The sequence below is a fragment of the Camelus bactrianus genome, chromosome 32, assembly GCF_048773025.1.
Source record: "Camelus bactrianus isolate YW-2024 breed Bactrian camel chromosome 32, ASM4877302v1, whole genome shotgun sequence".
Lineage (NCBI taxonomy): Eukaryota > Metazoa > Chordata > Mammalia > Artiodactyla > Camelidae > Camelus > Camelus bactrianus.
Window position 1 is genome coordinate 20,703,552 of NC_133570.1, and position 25,360 is coordinate 20,728,911.

The following is a 25,360-nucleotide window of genomic DNA, read 5'->3' on the forward strand; positions in this document are numbered from 1 at the left end:
ACCAAGGAAATGTAGGTATAAGCCTAACAAGAACATAACTCTTCCTGTCAACAGTCCCAAGCACATTTCATGTACTCCAGCCCAGTACATTTCAGGTAACCAAAAAAGGATTCATTGTTCCTGTCAACCTCTTCAGAAACACTCAGTAGCCTATGAGATAGTGAAATAGCTTCAATAAACACACAACCTTGAGGTGAGCCCTCCCCCCTTACCCTGCCCCCAAAAAGCAAGTATCTACAGGGGTTTAAAATCACAAGTTTTTAGCCAGGGGAAATAGGATTTAAGTCTTACTTTTGTGAGTCCATATCCATTTTATAACAAGAAGTTAAAAAAAAGAATTTAAAAATCTGGTTACCCTAGCCAAGTATCAAAGAGCATTCCTGTGGGGAGTTCACCTCTCAAGAAAACACTAATTTCTTGAAAAGATCAAGAATCCTGATTTCCATGAGGCACCCAGAGCTGGAATCCTCACTTTACAGCATGTAAGTCAGTAACATAACAGTTGCACAGCTGTTACAGAATTTGTGTGTCAACACGTACTGATTCACAGTTCACATGGGATCTGTGCCAGTATTCCCTCCACCTGAAAGCTACGTAGAAGCAAATTCTAGTTTAAACTTTAGGTGTTCACATTTCCAGAAAAAAGTTCAAAGCAATGCTTTACCAAATCTAGTTAATATTTAGTCCAGAGAATGAGGCTACCATTTTAATACTAATAAAATACCTACACAATGTTACTAACGTCCTCACCTATAAAGAAACACTATTTCACTAGTAACAAAGCCTACTTTTGTATAGCGATGGGGCGACTTGGAGGCCGGCGGCTTCTTCAGGTCAAGGAAAGCATCTCTATTTTCTGTCTCACCCACACTTCTATCCATGGTTCCTTGGGCTACAGTTCTTTGCACCTGAAAGAAATCAGCACAAAACTGTCACCGAGAACAAGAAATTTTCAGAAGTCCTGACTGCTTAAAAAACTGAAACTCTTATCTCTTAAAAAGACTACGTTAAAAAAAAAAAAACTTGCCCAGTAATTATGCTATAAACCAGAACCCACTTGGAAACAGAATCACTGGTACTTAGATATCTCTTCTAGTGAAGAGCTCTAAGCATCAACAGGGCGAGGAAAGCATAAGTGGAACGTGCCCAAATCAGGATACAGCCTTTAAGCAGCTTTAATACAAAAAGAAACCAAGATTAGTCGCTGCCCCCCATGAGGACTGGAGAGGCAGTAGTGGGGAAGTTTCCCGGAGTGGGGGCAGGTAGGAGGCGGTTTGGGGATCCGGGAAGTCAGGCTGTGGTAAAGTGCCTGTCACTCGCCAATGGACGGCGCCAGCTGCCCCTTGTTCTCCGGGTGCCAGGGACTGGGGATGGGGCTCGAGCGCCCCTCTCTCGGCCGGCCGCACCTGTGGACATGTCAGGGGCGCCAGTGGCAAGGAAGCGGCGAGCGCCGGCTTCAGCTCCGAAACTCAGCTTCCCGGGGCCGCGACCCCAACCCCCGGCCTGCCGCGCAGGCCCTAGCCCAGAGGCCTCCTTCGGGTTAAGGGTGGGGACGGTACTCACGGAGGGGAGGCAGGCGGGAGGGAGCCCGGAGGCCGAATCCCCCGGCCCGGGCGCTCCGAGCTGGAGGCGGCGTAGGCCCCCCACCGTCCGCCCCAGCCCGGCGGCTCGGGCCCCGCCAGCCCGCCCGATGCCCGCCGGCCGCCCCGCTGGCCTCGCGCCCTGCCCGCCCCCCGCGCGCGCCCCGGCGCTCACGCACGCGACCCCCGGCGCCGCGCGCCCGCGCCCCTTCTCTTCCTGCGGGCCTAGGCGCGCGGCGCCCCGGACCCTGCCGCCGCCGGGCCCTTACTCGGTTCCTCGGCCGCCGCTCCCCTCCCCGCCGCCCGCGCCCGCGCCGGTCCGAGGGCTGCCCCGCGCGGCCTTCGCTCTCGCCCCCCCAACCCGCTCGGGCTGTCTCCCTTCAGCCGCCGTAATCACGGCCCAGCCCTCCGCCCCTCCTCCTCCTCGGCCCCCTCCCCCTTAATAACTCCCTCCACGCACCCGGGCCCCAGCGCCGCCTTCGCCGCCGCGCGCCCGGATGTGAGGTGTCCGCGGCGGTGCCGGGCGGAAAAGAGAGACATCGCGGCGCGCTTCCCGGGCGCCGGCCCCTGCGTGCGCCCGGCGGCGGGGAGGCGGAGGCCGGGAGGGGATGGCGGCGGCGGGGAGGTGGCCGGGGCAGGGGCAGCGGAAGCCCTCCACGTTGTGTGCAGGCGGTCGTCGTGGGCAGCCCCGGCGAGGACGCCGCGTTCCCACGCGCGCTACGGGGCGGGGCGGAACGGAACGGAACGGGGCGGGCGGAGCTTGGAGCCCTCGATCCCCGCTCGGCCGCTCCCGGGGGAGGGCGATGGCAAGTAGCGAAGTGGGCCGGGGCCCGCAACATGGGAGCGCGCCGACTGCTGTGTCTCGCGTCGGCGGAGAACTCTGGGGCTTCTGCAGCGGGAATCTGAGGCGAACCTGGGGGCTTTGGAGCCCTCCGGTGTGGGCTCGAACCTCGGCTCGCGGTGCTGTAATCTTGCGCGAAGCTCTGACTTCTGAGTTTCCTTCTCTTTACTAAAATGGCCTCTCTGAGGAAAAAGCGTGATAACGCTTTGCTGCACTAATAAGTAAGCTTGCTACTATTGCTTTCGATTGAGCTATGAGCAACTGGCAAGTTCTCTGAAATGCTCTTTCCCGCCCATAACCTGAATCTTTCCTTAGCTTCCACGGGAACGGGAAGGGCAAGTGTGTTTGGATGCAAGTGAGAGCGAATGTCAAGTGCTTAGTACTCAGTGCCGAGACTGGCTGACGGGGGACACAGAAAAGCAAATATAATTTCCCAACTCAGCAATGCCAGTAACTGCTGTGTCCGGGAGGAGCGGTCAGGAAGGGTGTCACGTGTGACCCTGGTCTGCAGCATTTTCATGAGCCCCAATGTCTGCCCCGTGGGACCGTGAAATAATAGTGGCTGAGGAGGGAAATGCAATTTTTCTCGCTGAAAGATAGTGAAGTCTACATTTCTTTGAAGGGGCCTAATTTCTCTGAGCTTCACTTGTGAAATTGGCCGATTGGGCAGTGAGTGGTCACAAGTTTCATCTTATGAGTTTTGGCAACAGAAAACAAATATGAAAACTTTATTTTCGCTTGTAATGTTCAATGTATTTTTTACAAACTGCCTTCACTCTGTTGGCCCCTGGTGAAGTGGAGAAGGCTCATTTTTTGAAGCTCTTAAATCCCGGCTCTGCTACTTAATGTGAAACCTGAAACACCTCACCTTTTTGAACCTGTTTACTCATCCGTCAAAGGGAGATAGCAGTTCTTATTTTCAGGCGTGTAGTGGGAATTAGAGATAACATTAAAAACACTGTTCTGGTTATCTTTTGCTGTGTAACAAACCACCCCCAAGCTCAGTGGCTTAACACAACATTTATATTGCACTAGATCTCCAATTTGGGGTGGCTCTGGCTGGGACAGCTAGTCTCTGCTCCATTCAGTATCAGCTGGGGCCCCTGGAAGGCTCCTGGCTCAGAACATCTAATGACTCACACACTAACATGTTTGGTTTTTGTTGGTAGCTGTTAGCTGGAACCAATGGAGCTGTTGGCTGGAACACTTTACATGGCCTCTCTCTGTGGCCTGAGCTCCTTCACAACATGGTAGCTAAGATTCCGAGGGCAAATGTCCAGATAGGAAGCCCATACAGTTGCTGAATTGTTTTTTCTAATCTAGCCTTGAAGTCACTCAGTGTCCTGCCACATGCCACATTCTGTTCCTCGGATAGGCATCACCAGGGCTGGCCTATATTCAAGGGGAGACTATTTAGACTACCCCTTCATATGAGAAGAGTGTCACAGAATTTGTAGGTATATTTTTAAATTACTACAAGCCATATGAAATCTGCTCAAGGCACTGTAGCTATCATGATAAGAGGTCTGGCCTGAAGCTCATTTCCTGGGTCCTCTGGTCTGTCCTGGTTAGGATATACTTTTCCCCGAACCTCTTTATTGTCTTCTAGAACCTTGTTCTGAACTCACTCATTACCTTTCAGTTTCAATTTGTCTTAAAGACGACAATTATTACCTAGGAATAAAGGCAATAATTTACTAAGGGACGGCACCTGTGAACTTTCACCTGTGCCATGTAAAAGCTAGATGCTTGCAAATCCTTGTTTCATTGTCGCTTTTAAATGTTATTCTCTATGGTAGAGATGATAATTTGTAATTCTAAATGCCCCCCTTTTGCAACTGAAATTAATTTTCAAGTAACAGTATGGGAAACCCTTTCGAGAGAGCAAGAGAGAAATGATTTGTTCTTTACTAAATCTTTGTCAGGTCTTGGTTTAGATTCAAATTCTTGGTTCAAAGTTTGGCATAAGGGGACTCCCAAGTTTCAGTCATTTGGAGAAATTAGCAGTGCAAGAACAGTAGAGAAGCAAGGGGAAATTAGAAACCTAGAAATTTTGAGAGCAGCCTCATCTCAGAAAGTTGGGATTACACCTCCACTGCTCTGCACCTCTCTAAATGGTGCTACTCAGCTTTTCTTGCTCCAAGGATAATGCCTAGCTCCAAGAAAATAGGATAGGATTTGAACAGTTTCACAGTTGTGGCATCATGTACTCAATGACTACAAAGAAACTACTAAGGGCCTTTGGAAGACCACACAGCAAATTATTTGCAGAGCCTAAACTCTTTTTGGCACTTTACATCTTAGATAGATATTATATATGCAAAGTACTTAAAATAGAGCCCAACACCACTAAGTGGTGCTGCACTAGCTATTGTTTCTCTATACTGTGGTATGGTATTCTAATATTTCCCAACAGGACTAATTTTCATTGTAACTCAAATGGAAATGCCCTTCATTTCTTACTAAGTTAGTCAAAGCTGAGGGTATTAAACACACGTGACAAAGTATCATCAAATTATTTAGGAAGCATGTTTACTGATTTATCAGCCTTATTTGTCATATTTTATATAAACATAATCTATATAAAGTACTTATAAGAGGACTAATTTTACAGTAAGTAAATATTAGTTACAGTGTTAATTAGACTTTGAAAGTCACTAAACTATTTAAAAACTACTTGGCCACATAACTTCACATGAGCCGTCCCAGGAAGATTAGCTCCAGTGTCCCGCTAAAGTGGAACTTCTCCTTTTAAACACTTTTAATTACAAAAATTAGCATACGTAGAAAATAGAGCAAACATGCAAATTACCTCTGATTCTAATCCCCAGACACCCAGCAAGTTATTTTTCCTCATGTTTTTAACATAAGGTCTTTCAAGCATTTAAATACATAATGCTGGCCTTTGCTCTCTCCGCCAGAAATCTCAGGTGCTTTCAAATGATGTTTTACAAAGCACAGGAGGAAAGGATATAACAATGCCCTATCTACAGTCTCCCACCCTTATTTTTAAAAGATGATCAGAGTGGGCCTAAGTTAAAAATTTTTACTATTTACTAACAATTAGTGCTTGTTAATTACATTTTAAGAGGAATGGTTAAGAGAAGACCTCAGGCTGGGATAATTTTAATTCGGGGGCTGAGGAACACTGCGACCCTGCCCCCGCGTTCCAGAGTCACACCTTCCCTGGCCCGCGCATGCGCGCGCCCTACGTCTTACGGGCCGGCTCGAGCTCCCCGGGAACCACGGAGAACCGAGAGCCAGGGAGGCTCACGCGGGAGCCTGGAGGTGGGGGAGGAGGACCGCCAGACGAGAGCCTCATCCCTAGGGCTCGCCGCGCGAAGCCCTCCCACTCGTCGCGTCTAGGAACAGCAGTAGGAGGCTAAGCTCACAGAGAGCCCTCCGTGAGGCCGCCCAGACCGCGCATTGGTACGCGTCCCTCGGGCCGGACTTGCGGCGCTTGCGCTCCACGGAGGCTTGAGGGAGGCGTGAGGGAGGCGTGTCCGCCGCCTCACTGAAGCTGCGCGAACTCCGGGGCCCCTGCGGGGCGTCCCTCACGCACGCCGCGTCGCCGTGGAGATGGGGCGGGGCCGGCCGAGACGTGCGTCCTGAGGCACGGGAAGCCGGAGGCCGGCGTGGGCCGCGCCAGCTTGAGGAGTCGGGCCGGCGCCCGCCGAGATTCCTCTGGGGCGCGAGACGGGAGGGCTCGGCTTCCCCGGGCGCGAGGCCGGGTCACAGTCCCCAGCCTCTGAGCGGCTCGGCCTCTCGGGCCGGAGCCCAGCGGCGAGCGCACGTCCCTGCGAACTGGGCCGGGCGACTCCTGGGGAGCCTCCGTTTCCTCTTCCCCTGAAAGTGCAGATGATGCCCCCCGCCACGTGCCGAGGTCGGGAGTGGAGGGGAGGTGACCAGCGCTCGCAGGGCGGCGCCGGAGCTACGCTTCTCTCCCTGCAGGGTCCTGCTTCTCGCCGGCGTCTGGTGGCCCGGGCTGGGGGAGCCGCAGCGGGTGAGGGGCCAGTGCCGCCTCCGTGCGGGGGTCCTTAGCGTGCGCGGCCCCGAATCCGTGGTTTCTGGATCTCTGCTGTATGGCCGGACAAGGGGTGAGAGTATGCAGACCTCAGGGACCCCACCTGAGCCCTAAGGGGAAGATAAGGGCTAACACCTGCATTGGGAGGCCGTTCGGGTTTCTTGTTAACCTTTGGATTATAGTGAATGTGTGCTAAGTGAATGGTGTTAGGGGCCTGAGTACCAGTCCCAGCTCTACCGCTTGGCTGGTGACCAAAGGCACCTCGTTTACAAAATGAAGATGGCTAACACCTGTTGGGGTGGTTGTATTAAAGCAGATAATTAATGAAAAGTGCTTAATACTATAGCTAGCACAGAGTACCCGCTCCATGAATGCTATTTTGAATCTAGTATATACATTCTAGATGGCATGATATCCGCCTAATTGCCATGAAAATATGAGGCTTTTGAGTATAAGATGTCATGGAAAGCTTCCTGGAAGAAGTAGTTGAAACTTATTCTAAGATTTACGATATAAATTTAGGAATTTCTTTGCTTTTCTTTAGTAAAATCATTCATTGTTAGCTGCAGAATACTGTAGAAACTTATTTAATATTCTTTTACATTTATATTTTCCAAATGAATACATGTAATTAAAAATAATAGTAAGAAGGGGGAGGGTATAGCTCAGTGGTAGAGCACATGCTTAGCTTGCATGGGGTCCTGGATTCAATCCCCAGTATCAAAAATAAATAAATAAACCTAATTAATTCCCCCCCCAAAAAAAAACAAGCAAAAAAACTTTGTTTTTAAATCAGAGACTTCCCACGTTCATCTATTGTTGAATTAAGAAGGAGGGGCAGGAGACTAAGAACTGGCATGTAGCTTCTCATAACTGTGGCTCCTTAAGAGACAAGGTAATTTACTTTCTTTTTTATTCTCCTTTTTCTTAGAAGGGGAAGATACAAGACTTTTTGATTCATGAAGAATCTGCTCACTGAGAAGTGTTTATCAAACCACGGATTGAATTTCCATCAGAAAGGGATTAAGTGGACAATGGAGAGGAAGGTTGACTCCAGGTGAGTGATGGAACTTGACAAAAAAGTTAACTGAAATCATGGCCCGTTACAAAAGCCTGTAAACATTTTGTGTGTGAAAATAATGTGCAATAAAACAGTAGTTTTTTCTTAAATCATGAGTAGTGAGATAGGTACTTTGGGTTTTTTGTTGATAGTTTGGGATTCTCATATATAGAGTATAATGCACGTTTCATACCTTATATTACAGTCAAAAACCGTTTTGAGTGTGTGGAAATATCCCTCATTAAAATTTTGATTTTTTTGGTAGGTTTTTTTTTTGGTGGGAGGAGGTAATTAGGCTTCCTTCAAAAGAGACCCTTTGTTGTGCCAGCACAGTTTATTGAAAAGACTGTAGTGCCACTATTGTCGTTAACTAAGGATCCATTTAAGCCCAAGTTGGTTTCTGGGATTTCTACTTTGTTCCTGTGGTCAGTTTGTCCTTGATACAAAATTGTAATGTCTTGATTGCATAGCTTTACAGTGAGTCTGAGATCTAATACCACTTATCTAATACTTCTTAAAGAATGTCTGATTATTATTTTGATTTCTTGAATATGTATAAGCACATTTGACTGTCCTTTATGATTGTTGATTCTTATTTTGTAGTTGGCTTTATTCCTTTGATAACTATGTAAGTTTAAAAAGCTAAAGATCTAATCTTCTTAGAAACAATAATTAGTACATATATGTAAACTAAAAAAAATGTGCAGTATACTATTAAAAAAATTGTGGTGAGAAAAAAAATTTCTATAAGCTCTTCTTGGTCTTTGATAATTCCATGTAAGCTTCAGAATCAACTTGTCAAGTCTTCTTTCCACCTCAAACAAAAGCTTTAATTGGGGTTTTAATTGGGATTACTTTGAATCTATAGATTAGATTGGGGAAAATAACTGTATTATGGCAAGTCCTATGATTTTCCCTGTAGAAGTGTTTACACCTTTTGTTAGATTTACTCTTGTTTGGTATTTGTGGTTTGAAAACAGTATATAAATGTGAATAATTTTTGCTTTTTGTTTATTGCTAGTTTATAGAACTATATAGTTGATTCTCATTGTTTGTGAATTCTGAATTTGTGAATTCACCTACTTGCCAAAGTTTATTTTAACTGCCAAATCTCAGTACTTTTGGGTCATTCTAGGACATGGGTAGAACACTGAAAAATTTGAGTGCCCAGCAGGCACATTCTCATCTGATGTGGAACAAGGCAATACTCTGGCTTCTTTTTTTAAAAATTGAAATATAATTGATATACAACATTGTTAGTTTTAGGTGTACAACAACGATTCGGTATTTGTATATATTGTGGAATGATCACCGCAATAACTCTAGTTGACGTCTGTCTCCATACTTACAGAATTTTTTTTTCTTGTGATGAGAACTTTTAAGATTTAGTCTTTTAACAACTTTTAAATATGCAATATAGCATTAACTATAGTCACCATACTGTATATTACATCTCCATGACTTATAACTGGGTGTTTGTACCTTTTATCTCCTTTTACCTGTTTGGCCTACCCCCCACCTCTGGCAACTCTCAATCTGTTTTCTGTATCTGTGAGCTTATTTTTTTTGTTTGTATCTTTTGGTTTGTTTAGATTCCACATATGTGAGATCATGTAGCATTTTTCTATCTCTGACTTATTTCATTTAGCATAATGATATCAAAGTCCATCCATGTTGTCACAGATGGCAAAATTTTTCTGGCTGTGACACTTTTTATGGCTGAATAATAGTTCATTGTATATATACATACATCACACTTTCTTTATCCATTCATCTGTCGATTGCTTAGGTTGCTTCCATGTCTTGGCTGTTGTAAATAATGCTACAATGAAATGGGGTGAATATATCTTTTCCAGTTAGTATTTTCATTTTCTTCAGACAAATACCCAGAAGTGGAATTGCTGGATCATATGGTAGTTCTATTTTAATTTCTTGAGGAACCTCCGTACTTTTTCTCATAGTGGCTGCACCAATTTAGATTCCCACCAACAGTGCACATGGGTTCCATTTTTTCCACATCCTTGCCAACACTTGTTATTTGTTGTCTTTTTGAGATAGCCATTCTCAGACAGGTGTGAGATGATAACTCACTGCGGCTTTGATTTGCATTTTCTGATGATTAGCAATGTTCAGCATCTTTTCGTGTATTGTTGGCTATTTGTATATCTTCTCTGGAAGAATCTCTATTCAAATCCTCTATCTTTTTAATCAAGATTTTTTTTGGCTAATGAGTTATATGAATTCTTTATATATTTTGGGTATTAACCCCTTGTCAGATACATGGTTTGCAGATGTTTTCTCCCACTCAGTACGTTGCCTTTTCATTTTGTTGATGATTTCCTTTGCTGTGCAGAATCTTTTAAGTTTGATGTAGTCCCACTGGTTGATTTTTGCTTTTGTTGCCTTTCCTTTTGGTGTCAAATCCAAAAACTCATTGTCAAGACTGATACCAGGGAGCTTACCACCTAAGGTTTCTTTTAGTTTTATGGTTTCAGGTCTTACATTCAAGTTTTTAATCCATTCTGAGTTAATTTTTGTGTATGGAGTAAGATAGTGGCCCAATTTGCTTCTTTTGCATGTTGCTGTCCATTTTCCCCAATACCTTTTATTGATACTAAAGAGACTGTCCTTTCCCCATTGTATATTCTTGGTTCCTTTGTCATAAATTAATTGACCATTTATTCATGAGTTTACTTCTGGGCTCTCTATTCTGTTCCATGATCTATGGGTCTATTTTTATGTTAGTGTTTTTATTTATTTTTAGTTTTCAGAGGGAGGTAATTAGATTTATTTATTTATTTATTCATTTCAACCAAGTTACTGGGGATTGAACCCAGGACCTCGTGCATACTAAGTGCACATTCTGCTGCTGAGCTATACCCTCCCCCTGGATGCCTTTCTATTTCTTTTTCTTATCTAATTGCTCTGGCTAGGACTTCCAAAACTATGTTGAATGAAAGTGGCAAGAGTGGGCGTCCTTGTCTTATTCCTGATTTTAAAGGAAAAGGTTTCAGTTTTTCACAATTGAGTATGATGTTAGCTGTGGGCTTGCCATATACAGCCTTTATTATGTTGAGCTGTGTTCCCTCTATACCCACTTGTTTTTCCCTGTATACTCACTTTTTAGCTGCCTTCTTATTTTAGCTCTCATGCAGAGATAGTCGAGGATGGAGACAGAAGGGGCAGAGCAGTGTAGTGCGAGAAGCTCCTGCTCTGGGGCCAGCTAGATAGGACTTGAGACCCACTGACACTTGTTCAGTGGGAAGCCTCAGACATGTCACTTAACAATGAACCTCATTTTCTCGTCTATAAAATGAAAATTAGAATCTAACAGGATGAGTTGTTTTAAAGGATATAAGCTTATAATCTATGTGAAAAAAAAAATATATATGGAGAGAGAGAAAAATACGTATATGTTTGTGTGTATATACGTACATATACATATTTCCCCCAGGAGCAGTGGGTTCATTATTCACGAATTAAATGTTTGGGGTGACTATGTAGAATGCAATTACTGTAAGTAACAATCAACTATATATTTATTTTTGTATATTGACTTCATATCAAACAGTCTTGATAGACTGTCTTATAAATTTTAGTAGTTTACCTGTAGATTCTTTTGGGTTTTCTGCAGGTACAGTCATATCATATGCAGAATGATACTTTATTTCCCCCTTTCCTATCTTTATGACCGTAATTTTGTTTACTTGCTAACTCTGTCATCCAGGACCTCCAGTATCATGCTGAATAGAAGTGATATTGATCTTACTTGTCACACTCCTAATCTCAAAAGGAAAACTCAGTGTTTCATCCTAAGTGTGGTATCCGCTATAAGTGTTTCATAGATAACCTGTATCCCTTCCTAGTTTGCTAAGACTTTTTGTCATGAATGGATATTGACTTTTTTAAAAAGCAGCTGTTTTTTCTGCAACTTTTGAAATGGTTATTGTTTTGATGGCTGTCTATTGTTTTAATGGTTGATTTTTCTAATAATAACCTTTCCTTTCTGGAATTAAATTCTTCATTCTCCCTCAGGTTATTTTATCCTTTTTCCATGTTGCTGACTTCAGTTAGCTAATATTTTGTTTAGATTTTATGTAAGTGTTTATTAGGGAGACTGATGTATAATTTTACTTTCTTAAAAATGTCCTTCTTAGATTCTGTATTAAGGTTGTGGCTGGTCTCATAAAACTACCTGGGTTTAGGTAGCTCACAGCGAAAAAAAAAATGTGACAATGAATATATGCATGTTCATGTATAACTGAAAAATTGTGCACTGCACTGGAATTTGACACAACATTGTAAAATTACTATAACTCAATTAAAAATGTTTAGAAAAAAACTACCTAGGTTTATGTAGCTTTTGGATGGGTAGGGTTACATTTTTTGTAAAATTTTCTGTAAGAGTTTATGTGAGATCGGCATGAAATTTTTTCTTACACTTCGGTAGAATTTGACAGTAAGACATCTAGGTCCAGTTTTCTTTGTGGGGAGGTTTTTATTAGCATTTAATTTTGTTAATGGTTATTGGATTATTCATATTTTAATTTCTTGCCAGTTTTAGTAAGTTTTGTTTTTCTAATTTATCAATTTTATCTACATTTTCAGATTTACTTGTATCAAATTGTTTATAGTATCTTCTTAGGGTGTATAATTTATAATGATATGTTTGCCTTTCCCCACGAGTAGTGGTTTATTTGGCATTCTCTCTCTTCTTGATTAGTTTCACTATTCGTCAATTTTATTAGTGTTTTTAAGGAGCTAACTTTTGTCCTTGATCTTCTCTATTAATGTTTGTTTTCTGTCTGTGCAGAAAAGAATTAACCTAGCAGCCTGACACTGCTGTCCTTAGAAAGTCCTGCTTGCAAGGTTCACCCTTGACTGGTATCTAAAAACTTAATTTTCAGGTGGTTTCCCACCATTCCCTAACTGATGATGGTAGTTAACTATGTCTGTACTGTGCAAACTTTGTGGTTTAGGCTGAACACCTTTCCTCCTGGGAGTCTGGAATTTTGGTGCGTGTGAGGCAAAGATTGCCCATCGGACCAACCCCCAATAAAAACTTTTGGCACTGAGTCTCTAATAAGCTTCACTGGTGGACACTTCACATGTGTTCACACAGTTCGATGTGGGAGGAATTCAGGGTATCCTATAAGACTCCCCAGAGAGAGAACTCTTGGAAACGTGCACCTGATTTCCAGCAGACCTTGCCCCATGCTCCTTTCCTCTTTGCTGATTTTGCTTTGTGCCTCCTGCTGTAATAGATCATATCCATGGGTACAACTACATGTATATATCTCTTTAATGTCTGAAGCCTCATGGATCTGTTGTTTGTTTCCTTTATTGTGGAGTCTAACTTCTTTGTGTGCTAGACATTTTATATTTTAAAATACATATAGGAATGTCTCCAGGCTTATGATGAAGGTGCCTTCTTTCAAAAAAGGTTTACATTTCCCTCTGTTAGTCTGCTTGGTACATTACTAGTCTCCAGTCACTTTATACCCATTTTAAGGCTTGCAGTTCCCTAACCCTGGTAGAACCCAGACTATAAATTCCCACCAGGCTGCAACACTTCTAATTCACCCACACCCTCAATTTTGTGAATGGTCCCTGAGTCTTTTGGAGATGGACTTGTGCTTATTTACTAAACTGATGTACAAACCAGAGTGCATTGGCCGGCTGTTAACGGCAGATTACAGGAACCTATCACCTGATGATCCTACCTACTGCTCTTAGTCAGAACTTAATTTCAGAAGTTAGTGGCTGGGGAGCTAGTACTGTAGTTTTTATTCTGGGCAGCCATGTGCCCACCTGAACATTCTGTTATGTGGAAGGAGAGAATAGATACTGGATGTGTGTCAGTGTCCTGTGCTGACTATAAGCTGTCAACATCTTGTCTTCTCATTGTACAAGGTCTTCACATTGAATACATGTTTGTCTTTCTAGCCCCAGGCCTAGCTATATTGCCAGGCGTATAGCAGGTCCTTGATACTGAATGGATAAACAAACGCACCACAGGATACACCTGCAAAGTAAATGTTAAATGAATTGGTCAGGGCATGCCTTCTCCTTGGCACTTTCGGATGGATATTTTCAAATTCTTTCTCCTCACTTCCATTTTTCTGTATTTCTTGGCTAACCATAATTCTCCTGTTGACATTAAAAAAGTAGTAATTGTATTTCTATGTTTTTAATTAAGCCAGGTTCTTTTCCTGTTCTTTATGATTTTTGGTGTGGTTCTTAAAATGCATTCTGTTTCATCTATTTCATATTTCTTTCCATCCTTCTGGCTTCCCTCCCTTCCATGAAATAACAGATTTCTATGAGTACCTGTTGTGAGTGCAGTGTGTTAGGGGCTGAGTATATACATTCGCAAATAAAAATGGTCCCTATCATCTTAAGGCTTACAGATGGGAAACATGTTCACAGACAAACCGTGGTTTTAGCTTGTGATCTTTTCCTTTAGGTGTTAGAATAACTTAGGTTTCTGAGGCCACCTGACTTACATCCCTATTGATATGTTTATGGTCTTTAAACTTCCAGAGCCATAAATAGTTCCTCTGCTGCTTGAATCACTAGCTGGTGAGGAGGAGCCCAGAGTCTGATGAAACAGAGCAGTGGGCAGGGATGACCTGGTGTGGGCTTTCCAGTCTGGGTGCTGATACCTGTTTGATTATGTAACAGGGCCTCAGAAGGGCACCATTCCAGCACACATTCCATCAATTTGCTGTTTCATAGGCTCTTAACCTTTTAGGGCCTCTTTCATTTTTATTTTAAAGTAAATGGGATGTAAAATTTTGGGAAGTAAAATTTTGTTAACCTTTTATTTTGAAATAAAAATCAAACTTAGAAGTTGCAAGAATAGGATAAAGAATTAATATACCTTTCTTCTCCCAAATTCGCCTGTTAACATTTTGCCACACTTGCCTGCCCATCTGTTTCTGTCTGTCTGTCTCGGCATTTTCATATTGTCTGCAGACATTTGCAGAAGGGCAAAATTTTTAGTCCCCCGATGCTGGTGCTCCCAGCTGAGGTCAGACAAGGCAGGGTGCTCTGCCTTCTTGTTTTAGCTCATACTGTAAGCAAGGGTCCTTTTCACCGTCTATGTAACGCCACATTTTCAGTTTTGTGCTTTTTGTCGATGGTTTTGCTGTTTTCAGTGACCCTCCCACCCCAAATGTAGTGCTGAAGTGCTGTATAGTACTCCTAAGTGCAGGAAGGCTGTGATGTGCCTTATGAAGAAAATGTAGGTCAGATAAGCTTTGTTCAGGCATGAGTTACAGGGCTGTTGGCCATGAGTTCAATGTTAATGACTCACTATATGCATTAAATAAGGTGTCTTTGGATAGAAGTAAACATAAAACAAGGTCATGGATTGATTTCTTGATGAGAATGCCTTTGAAGGCTGGCAGGAACCTAGCCATGTATTTCCCCTTAGGGATAGTGGTTTAGTATACTCATTAATTCAGCATTTATGGTGACTTTATAGAACATTACTGCAAATAATGAGATTCAACTCTATCTGTATCCCTCCCCCCCACCCCTGGACCATTTGAGAGTAAGTTGAAGCCAGTTGTCCCAAAAATATTATTTATAACTAAAAAAACCCAAAATATAAGACAAACTTCCCTTTTTATTTTTTCTTTCTGGTCCAGGATCACATATTGCATTTTGTCCTTTTTGTCCCCTTTAATTTGGAACTATTTCTCAGTCTTTCCTTATCTTCCATGACCCAAACACTTTTGAAGAGTTCAGACCACTTACCTTTTATGCATATTTTTCAATTTGAGTTTATTCAATGTTTCTTCATGATTAGATTCAGGCTGTGCATTTTGGGCAAGAATTTCACAGACGCGATGCTGTGTTCTCAGTACCTCAATACCAGGAAATGTGGTCCCATTACCATTGATGTTAACTTTTATCACTTCATGAAGATGGTGTCTGCCAGATTTCTGCTATAAAATAATAAATAAGTATTTTGTGGGGAGATATTTTGAGACTACATTAATAGCATCTGTCTCATCAAACTTGCATCCACTTGTTTTGACATCCATTGATGATTCTTGTCTGAACCAGTTACTACTGTGATGGCTCTTAAAAGTATATTTATTAGTTGGCATTTTACTGTGAAGTAGCACTTTCCATTCTCCCCCGCTTATTTATGCACTCATTACTTCTTTAGTATGGATTTGTGGATTCCTATTTTATTCAGTAGGTTTTAATCTATTACTACCCAAATGATCCCAGATTTGTCCAGTGGGAACCCTTTCAAGCTGGCTCCTGTGTCCTTGTAACATGCCTCCATCATTCTTTGAACATTACTTTCTGACCCAGTAATATATTTGAGGCTTGTTTCGTATTTTCACTGTCCCAGACCTGAAAATCAGCCATATTTCCAAGGAGCGCCACTTTCTCTGAGTAGGGAATGGTATTTTACATACAGTATTTGAGCTCATTGGTCGGCTCATTGCTGATGGGATGTTGTTGCTTCTCGGTGTTTCCTGCAGGTGGCGCTCTTAAAATCATGAGTTCATACCGATAAGATAATCTCTTAACATTTCTGAAATGGGATTAAAAGTCATAAATTTAGTGTTTTGTAAAAGTATGTTGTTTCATGTTGATATAAAAGTCACAAAATCTGAAAATCATTCCTAGATGTTTTTTATAGAAAGGAACCTGTTTCCGATTTGTAAATGATTGTCCTTAGATGACATATTTAAAAAGAGTGTGTTAGGACTAATGATTCCAAGACACCCTCCAACTCTGCAGTTCCTGCCTAGAGCCCATCCAGCAGTACCCACCTGCAGAAGGGGCGGGTATTTCTGTCAGATTGGGCTGCTTATTTTCCTTGAAGCAGAGTTATATTGGTTTATCTCAATGAGCTTATCTATTTAATTTCACTGGTTTGTTAAAAGATATTTGCATCATAGGCAGAGATGATTTGATTCTCTCCTTTCCCCCTTACTCCTCAAACTTAAGGTCTTTTAGGGATGGTGCAGTTAAGAAACCTTACTCTCCAAAGATACTGTCCAACAAGAAGTCTTCTGCCTTCCTTGGGACCCGGAGTGAGTTACCTGGTGCCAGGCACCCAGTACAGTATCATCCCTCACGTGCCTGGAACCGAAGGGGCCGGTTAAGAGAATTGCGTATCAGGTGAGCTTAGGAGGAGGGGTCGCCTGCCCTCAGTGACTTTTTCATTGCTTTCCTTTCTTGGTTAAAATGAGGAGGTGATTCTTATTCTTATCTCAGTTAATTGGAGACCTGAATGCCTGTTCTTCCTGGCAGAAGATTCAGAATATTTAGGAATCTGCAGACATAAAGTCTGTCATTGAGTGTTCTCGTATAGTCTCCAGCTGTGCCCCGCAATGTGTAAGCTATAAAGAGTTTTCCAGAAAAAGTCTCAACATAGTCCAGGAAAATGGCCATTTTCCACTGCTCTTGATTAGGTCTATGAAGAGGATCCTTTTATTCATTCAACAAAAAGTTATCAGGCACCTGCCTGCCCGGGTGTTGTGCTGGGTGCTCAGCATACAAGGTGAATAGGACGTTCTTGGTCCACGACCTCATGAAAGCGTAAGATCAGGTTGGCTTGGCGGACTATTAAACAAGCCACAACAGCAGAGTGTGGTAAGTGCTGTGGGAAGAGAAGATGTGGTACCATAGGCCCATGTGGCAAGAGCAGCCACGCCAGTGTAGCCAGCAGTGACTTCCTGGAGGAAGTGGTATTTAAGCCGAGTCCTGAAAGGGATGATGCAAGACTAAGCCAGACAAAGGGCAGGAGGAAGAGGAGCATTCCCATGCTGAACCTGGAGATTAAACCAGCCAAGACGAGCCAACATTTTTGGTGTATACCAGGCACTGTGCTTGTACTGGGGATACTATGAGACATGGTCCCTGCTCTAGGAGCTCACAGTGCAGAGGGAACAACAGGCACCCTGCAAGCTGGTTCCTGGGATTTGGTATCATATGTTACACTGGGGGTGGGAACAGGGTGCTGAGAGTACAAAGCTACTCGCTCTGTTTGCTTGGGGAAGGTCCAGGAAGGCTTCACGTAGGAGTGAGCATTGACGATGAGCCCTGATAGGTAAGCGGACATTTGCCAGATGTTTCAGGCAGGAAGAATAATGTGAACAAAGGCACTGTCATGTACTTCCTTTCCTCAGCTCCGAAGTCTTCGCTGACAAAGTTATCTGTTTGATTTTAGTTTTATAAATCTATCCCATCCCGTGCTCTGTTTGATGAAAGATAATCTATGATTCACCTTTTGACTAATACTAGTGTCTCTTCCCCTGGGACCTCCCCTCCCCTTCCCAGAAAATTGATGATATAAACCAAATGGAGCTTTAAAATGTATATGTCCTTTTTTTTTTCCTTCTTTCAGATGCGTGGCCAGAAAGTTCATATATTTGTGGATTCGAATGACTTTTGGAAGAGTATTTCCCTCTAAAGCCAGGTAGTATTAGCTCAGAACACCACACTGCTGCTGAGTTCATTCTAGGTTTTTGTTTTGTACTAAGCCCATTATATGACCTTTGTTTTGGCACATGTTACATCCCCCTGCCCCTCCCTAGCCTCCATTAGCCATATAATAAATGGTAACTTAACACATACTGTTATGACTGAATGAATGTATGAAGGAATCTAAATAAGTCAGGACAATTAAGAGTCTCTGGGGAAAAAATTATTTGCCCAAGAGAAGTAAATGAGCTCTTTCAGGTCACTGGTGAGACTGACAGATTGACTTGGTCTAGGACAGAGCCTGAGAAAAAAGTTGGCATTGATGAGGGGAGTGAAATTTAGTCAGGAGAAAAACCCCAGTGCTGGTGCAGTATCTTCACTTGGTCTAGGCTGCCACCTGCTGCTGCAGATTTTGTTCACCCAGAGTGGACCACAAGGGGGAGCCACTGGTGTCAGGGACAGGCAGGTGCAGGCAGTGGTGGGGCTGGAGAGAAGGGGCCAGGGTAGGGAATGTTTCAGAGAACTGACAGCCATTGGGAATGCAAGCATTTTTACAAAACTGAAATGTTACTGGTCCTTACCCTTTCCCCTTCCCCTTACTATAAATTTTCCTGTTTCACTTTTATGACAGTATGGCCTTGCTAATCTGGAACATCAAGTTCTCTCAAGCCATTTTGGGCTGTGTGTGTGTTCTCTGAAGTCTTTCTCTGTATACCTCGTGGGGGCCTTGCTGTTCCTGCCTCCTTTGTATCTTTACCAGGGAGGCTCCTTCTGTGGCAGCAGCCCACCCTAGCTGCACGGATAAGGCGTAGTCCACCCCCGCCTCTCCACCTTCCCCAGGACCTTGGCCCTGCCCTTCTTTACTGCCTTGATAGTGCTTCCTCCCGTCAAATAATTTTTTGTTGTTGTTGAGCTTTTCTTGTTCTCAGGGGGTGGGGGGAGGAATGATCTGAGTTAAACAGTTTGCTGTTATTGGAAATCTTTCCTTTTTCTTACTCAATTGAGTATTTCATTTATTTTCTCCCCTGTTAGCTTAGAAGTTATGTACTCTTATTCTTTGACTGACTGCCCTAAAGAATATATGTCTGTTTAACTTACTGGGGTCTAATGTTAATTGGTTCTTTTACCCTCTTCCCAAACAAGGCAAGGTCCTTAGAACATTTCAACTCTGCCTGTCCTCACTTACATGCCCTTGTTGTAATATATTTTAATTCCCTTTATATTTCAAAATCTGCAGAATGTTGCTATTCTCATTTTATACAGCCAGTGTTCACTTGGATTTATTCATGTGTGTACACTTCCTGTTGGTCTTTGTTTCTTTCTGCATCTCCAGGTTTCCATCTGTAACTATCTTCCTTCTATCATTAAAAACTTTCTTTGTATGATTGTTTTGCTACGTGGTTACTCTGTGTGTTTTATAAGGATTCAGAGATTGAGAAACTATGTTGCTGCCTTCAGGATCTTCTCCAAATCCTTTTCCTACTTAATTTTGTCAAACTTAGACTTGACTCATTTGACTGGAAACCTCTTTTCAAATAATAGTTATTTATATGCCAAGTACTTGGGAAATGCTTATTGTGTTAGAAGTGCATTTGACTACAAGTAAGAGAAAGTCTGGTAACAGCTTAAACAAATCCGAATTTGCTTGTTCTCACATTCTGGAGGTTGGTATTGGTTCAGCTGTTCAGTGGTTTTATCAAAGACTCAGGCTTTTAGAACCTTTCTAGTTCACCATCCTTAGCATGTTGGCCCTTTGTCCTCAGAGATGACGCTGCATAGTTGAAAGATGCCTGTTGCAACTTTATACAGGAAGGGGAGAGGAGGGTGGTGTCAGCTAGATCTGTCTCTTTATCTGGAAAGCAGAACTTTCCTAGAAACCCCCAGCTGCTTCTGCCTCTGCCTCATTGGCCAGGGCTATGTCACTGGCCACCTTAGCTACAGAAGAGGCCGGGAAAGAAACCTTCCCAGCCTTTGTAGTGGGTGCTGGTGAGGAAGCAGAGACCTGGCAGTGGGTGTTGGGTTCGCCAGCAACCAATGTCTGCCTCACTGCTTTAGAGCATTAGCATTGTGCTCTGTTCCTCTTGAGTGGGGGCAGGTGCAGAGGAAGGGGTACTGGGCTGTAACTGGGGAGACCTGAGTTTGAGTTCTAACCCAGACGCTAGCTAAATGTTTGATCTGGGGATAAGTTGTGGTTCTGGGTCTCAGTTTCTCAATTGTCAAATGAGAGGGTGAGAATATTTGTTTCTTAAGCATTTCCCAGAATTGTGATTCTGATACTGTGTTTCCATTGACTTAGAAATTTCAACTTGCAAGCTCTTTGTAAATCAAGTGGGTTGTTTGTTACTTTGGAGAAGGTTGTGCATATTATCTTTGCATTTTTTTTTTTTTTTTGGTCTTTTTCCATATTGAATTATTTCTTTCTCACTTTTAGGCAGGGTAATGCCTTTATGTGCTTGAAGACTGTTTTAACTGTTATAAGCTGGAGTTTTATCAGTAATAAACTGAGGCAAAATGACCCTTAAGTTAGTAGGGCAAAAATAATAATACAGTATGTGTTCATACGTAAGGCAGTCTTAAATATGAGGTAGTCACCTCTAATTCTAAAGAGAAGATATGAGCAAAATTATTTGGCTCATTTGAGAACTAGATAAAACAGTCAGGCCCATTTATAGTATTTGTTTATTTATCAATATTTCTTCTTCATTCTTAGTCATATTTTCTTGGGAAAACAGAAGTAACAGAAGAGCCCTTCACCGTATCTACTGATTGCCAGCATCTGTCACCATATAGCCTGCTTTCCCTACTGTTAGGCAGATGAACTGTCCACGTTCTTATCTGTGGCAAAACCCTTGACTTTTGTACCATATTCCCCTTGGCCCTATTCCAGGCCATCACACTAGCAGTTTTTTTCCTCCCTCTCTTCTCTGCATCAGTTTTTCCTTCTGTGCTGGATCATTTGCACCAGCATATAATGCTGTTATTGTCCTATCCTGAAAAAAGTCTCTTTGACCCTATTTCCTCCTGCAGGTAGCTCTCCATCTCTTTGCTCGCCTTTTTGTCAGATCTCCTGGCCATCCCCAGGATATCCAACACCTCTTTCTGTGGCCTCAAGTCCAGCCTACAAGGCTTTTTTTTTTTAATTGATACACAGTTTGTTACAGTGTGTCAGTTCCTGGTGTACAGCACAGTGTCCCAGTCATGCATATACATACATATATTCATTTCCATATCCTTTTTCATTAAAGGTTATTTATTACAAGATATTGATTATAGTTCCCTATGCTATACAGAAATTTTGGGGGTCTATTTTTATATATAGTGGCTAACATTTGCAAATCTCAACTCCCACATCCTGTGAGGCTTTTGATTCCACCATTCCACCAAAACTTTTGTAAGTTCACTACATTTGCTTAAATCCGTGGTGAACTCTTAAGTTTCCTCTTACTCACCAAGAAGCATTAGACAGTCCATCATTCCCTTCTTCAAGAAGCCCCTTTTCCTCCCAGCTTCCAGGTTACCGTTCTCTCATAGTTCTCCTTCCACCTCTTTATTCCTTCTAACTATGCTTTGTTGGTTCCTCCTCATCTAAGCACCCGGCACCCAGTCCTTGCACTCCCAGCTGTGGAAGTCTCATCAAATCTCTTAACAATTCCCACATCTACACACCCAGCCCAGACCTCTCCTTTGAACTCTGGTCTGCAGCGTATGTGACAACTTCACTGTGTGTCTCATCGATGTCACAACTCAAGATGTCCAAAGCCAAAATCTTGATCTTCCCCCGAAAGCTCCCTGCTGAGCCTTCCCCTCCCCAGTGATGGAAGCTGCCATCCTTCCAGGGATCCGGCTCAGAAAGCTGGGGGTCATCCTTGATACCTCTTGCTCCCTCACACCCCACCTGCTACGCCGAATGCAAAATTATGTTGATTCAACGTTCAAAGTAGATTCAGACTCCAGGCTCTCTTCAGCACCTCAAGTTGCTACTACCCTGGTCCAAGCCAAGCCATCATCGTGCCTCCCCTGGATGACTCCGGGGGCCTCCTTGCTCCCCTCCTGCTTCTAGCCTTGTCGCTGGTCGGTCTTTCCATATAGGAAGTCTGAGTAAATCAATCACACCACTCTCCTGTCGGACCTCAGGCAGCTTCCACCTGCTGAGAGTCCTTCCTTACTGTGGCCTACAAGGCCGGTCAACTTGTTCTTTTACCTGTATGTGGCTCTTTTCCTTTTTCATTTCTGCCATCATATTTTTAATTTCTAAGAGCTCTCTTTTGTTCTCTGAATGTTTTTTGAAAAATAACATCCTGGAGGTTCATGATTTTTTGTGGTTAATGTAGTGATTTAAGACTTTTGTCTGCTCTGAGGGAAGGATATAGCTCAAGTGGTAGGGCGCATGCTCAGCACCCAGGAGATCAGGGGTTCAAACCCCAGTACCTCCTCCAAGCAGAAATCAATGAAGAAACCTAATTATCCTGCCCCCATAAAAGGTTTTTGTCTGCTCTGTTTCTTTTAAGCTTTTTTTTCTGTTTGCTTTTTGTTCAATCTCTCATGTTGGAGTCTTTCCTCAAATGTCAACATATCCTTTTATTGTCTACCCGTATTTAAGACGTAAGCACTAAAACACTAATTTTAGTAGCTATGTATACATATAAAGTGTATGCACAGGGACTTGTCAGTTGAGAGTTCCACTTTAAGCTTTTGAAGCAGAGACCAGTTTAACCGGGAGATCTCCATCTGTCAGGACCTGAAGGCCTGTTCCCTTAGGTTGACCAGTTCTCCCTAGGGGAGAAGAATCCTCCAGACTCCTTCTGAGATGGGGTGGGTGGGGTGGAGGCGGGAGGCGGGGGCAGGGGTTATAAGCTCTGCTGTAAGCAGAGGAGGGGAAAGTGGGTCTCACTGTTCAGTGTGTAGATTCTCTATTTAGGACCGTCTCCAGAGCTTGCCTCTCCAGGGAGAACCCCGAGTCTCTGCCCAGGTGAATAACAAGGTCCGGGGGCCTACCTGCTTCTTACACGCAGGTTTGCCAACAGTCCTGTGTTTTCATCTCCACCCAGGACTCCGCCCTTCCTGATGCCTCTCGTTCCCACACCTCTCTGGGGCCTGTGCCACCCACTGCTTGCCTCTTGATCCCCCACCCCTGCCCCACCGGACACTTAGTTCTCGGATTTCGCTCACCTGTTGATTCAGCTGCCCTGCTGCACCCCCCCCCCCCACCGCCTGCTTTCTATCCTTCAAAATTTGTTGGCATCTCTTGCTGAACATTGTTGCTCTTGCTCTGTTTCTTTATCACACCTTTTGTAAGTATTGGCTGTTATTTTAGTGAGCTTTTGGGAAGAGAAGGAAGTAAGATGGGTAGACGGTAGTGGTGGAAGGAAGGACACGTGCAGATTTAAGTGGTTCTTTTTCATTAAAATTTAAAAAATTATGAACAAAGCTGCTGTTCAAAAATTTTCTCAAACTAAAGAAATGTGTAATATAGGAAACACCAGTGTCCTGTAATCCCTTCCTGAGAGAGAACCACTGGTAATAGTTTGCTATTCTGGAGCTCTTCTTGGGCTTTTAATTCATACAGTATGATAACATGTATGTACACATACATGCGTGCATATAGATGTATGTATTTTTACATACACATGTGTGTGCATACATTTTATACATATATATTTGATGTATATTAATTATAACATATGGGTACTGGATATACCAAAAACATTAACTTAAATCATGTTAAACACACTACGAGGTAGCTTTATTTTTTCATCTAACAACTTTTCTGGAGCATCTTCCATTTCAGTATCTTTAGCTCTACTTCATAAAAAATGACTGGTGGGGTGAGGCTATAGCTCAGTGGTAGAGCACGTGCTTAGCATCCATGAAGTCTTGAGTTCAATCCCCAGTATCTCCAGTAAAAAACATAAATAAACCACATTTACCACCCCCCCAAAAAAGAAAAATACCCACTGGGTGGCATTAATTGAATTTAACCTTTCCCCTTTTGCTGGGTATTTGTGGTGATTTTCTCTACTTATTATTATAACAGTAGTGAGGTGAATTTTCCTACGTATATTTTTGCTGTCCAATTTTAAAAACCCGAGAGTTGGTGAGGAGGAGGTTCATGTTAGTAACCTGCATAACCATGAAAAGAAACTCAGAGTGACTGACAGGACCAGAGTTCCTGAGTTGCTAGTCTCCTTGACCGTGCCTTGTTAGCGTCAGCACTCTCACTGCCCTCTTGTTTCCTTCCTTTTTAGCTTTTCCCTTCTTACTTTCTCTTACCTCCTTTTGCTGTGGTTGTAGCTCCCCTGGCCAGACTTCAGTTAAACTAATGTACTCTTTTCATGTTAAGTCCTAGGAGTACCATTAGGCATTTGCTTATTTTATAACTTTTATTCTCCTGTGAATGTAAATAAGAAGGATAGCTACTACTTTTTACTAACCAAAACTATTTTTTATTCTGATGAATGAAAACAATGGAGAGTAAGAATTCTTAACTCACTTACGGTATTTGAAAAGCCAAATTTTTTACTTTTACCTCTTTAATTGGTAAGATATATAATATAACATTTTCTAACCTCATTTCCAGTTTGAGTAGTTCTAAGGTTTTGATGTGAAAAAGTTAAATACGTCTATGTTTAATCAATTTTGGTGTTATCAAATAATGAGCCACACTTTTCTATGAGAAAGTGACAGCAGTGTGAAACTGATTTGGAAATAGATACCAGCTCCAGCATCATCATGTGTTTCTCTTTTTTTTTTCATTACCCTAGGTCTTACTATGAGCAGAGATTACTACGGAAGGTCTTTGAAGAGTGGAAGGAAGAATGGTGGGTTTTCCATCATGAGTGGAAACTTCGTGTTCGAGCTGACTGTCACTACAGGTCAGATTTCATTTTATGTTATTATTTTAGTTTTACTAATAACACATTATCAAGTAATTACTTGTTGGCATGTTTCTAGTCAAAAGAAGAAAAGGTTTATTTTTCCCAGTTTTATTGAGGTATAATTGACATATATTACTGTATGAGTTTCAGGTGTTCAAAATAAAGGTTTGACTTACATATTATGAAATGATTACCACAATAAATTAATAGTCATCATCTCATAGAGATACAATACAAAGAAATGGAAAAAAAATTTTTCATCTTGTAGTGAGAACTTTTAGGATTTACTCTTAGCTACTTATGTGTCATACAGCAGTGGCAACTTACAACTGGAAGTTTGTACCTTATGACTGCTCTCCCTACCCCCTGCCTCTGGTAATCACAAATTTGATCTCTTTTTCTGAGTTTTTAACTTTCTTAGTGGCTGTTCCAGTTTACAGTCCTGCCAACAGTGCACAAGGGTTCCCTTTTCTCCACATCCTCACCAACATTTATCTCTTGTCTTTTTCTTTTTTCTTCTTT

The 25,360-nt window shown here is 42.6% G+C and overlaps 2 protein-coding genes across 15 annotated transcripts in view; one reads left to right on the top strand and one right to left on the bottom strand.

Annotated features, from left to right (window-relative positions):
- Positions 1-2,059, bottom strand: part of EIF4ENIF1 (eukaryotic translation initiation factor 4E nuclear import factor 1) — a 39,341-nt gene extending 37,282 nt beyond the window's left edge. For 2 of the 5 annotated variants that reach the window (XM_074356797.1, XM_074356794.1), the window contains exons 1-2: positions 1,850-2,002; positions 789-908 (exon numbers count right to left, since the gene is read on the bottom strand). In XM_074356797.1, coding sequence (XP_074212898.1) covers positions 789-881 — 93 coding nt within the window. In that variant the 5' untranslated portion in view covers positions 882-908; positions 1,850-2,002. Of the gene's footprint in view, positions 1-788; positions 909-1,057; positions 1,496-1,563; positions 1,716-1,849; positions 2,003-2,040 lie in introns of those variants that run through there. The other 3 variants (XM_074356795.1, XM_045514918.2, XM_045514883.2) reach the window with 3 other exon arrangements.
- A 273-nt stretch (positions 2,060-2,332) lies between these two features.
- Positions 2,333-25,360, top strand: part of SFI1 (SFI1 centrin binding protein) — a 65,148-nt gene continuing 42,120 nt past the window's right edge. For 2 of the 10 annotated variants that reach the window (XM_045514641.2, XM_010948606.3), the window contains exons 1-5: positions 5,974-6,518; positions 7,377-7,502; positions 16,485-16,658; positions 17,887-17,958; positions 24,725-24,835. In XM_045514641.2, the coding sequence (XP_045370597.1) occupies positions 7,405-7,502; positions 16,485-16,658; positions 17,887-17,958; positions 24,725-24,835 (455 nt within the window). In that variant the 5' untranslated portion in view covers positions 5,974-6,518; positions 7,377-7,404. Of the gene's footprint in view, positions 2,643-4,078; positions 5,851-5,973; positions 6,519-7,376; positions 7,503-16,484; positions 16,659-17,886; positions 17,959-24,724; positions 24,836-25,360 lie in introns of those variants that run through there. The other 8 variants (XM_045514508.2, XM_010948535.3, XM_045514591.2 and 5 more) reach the window with 8 other exon arrangements.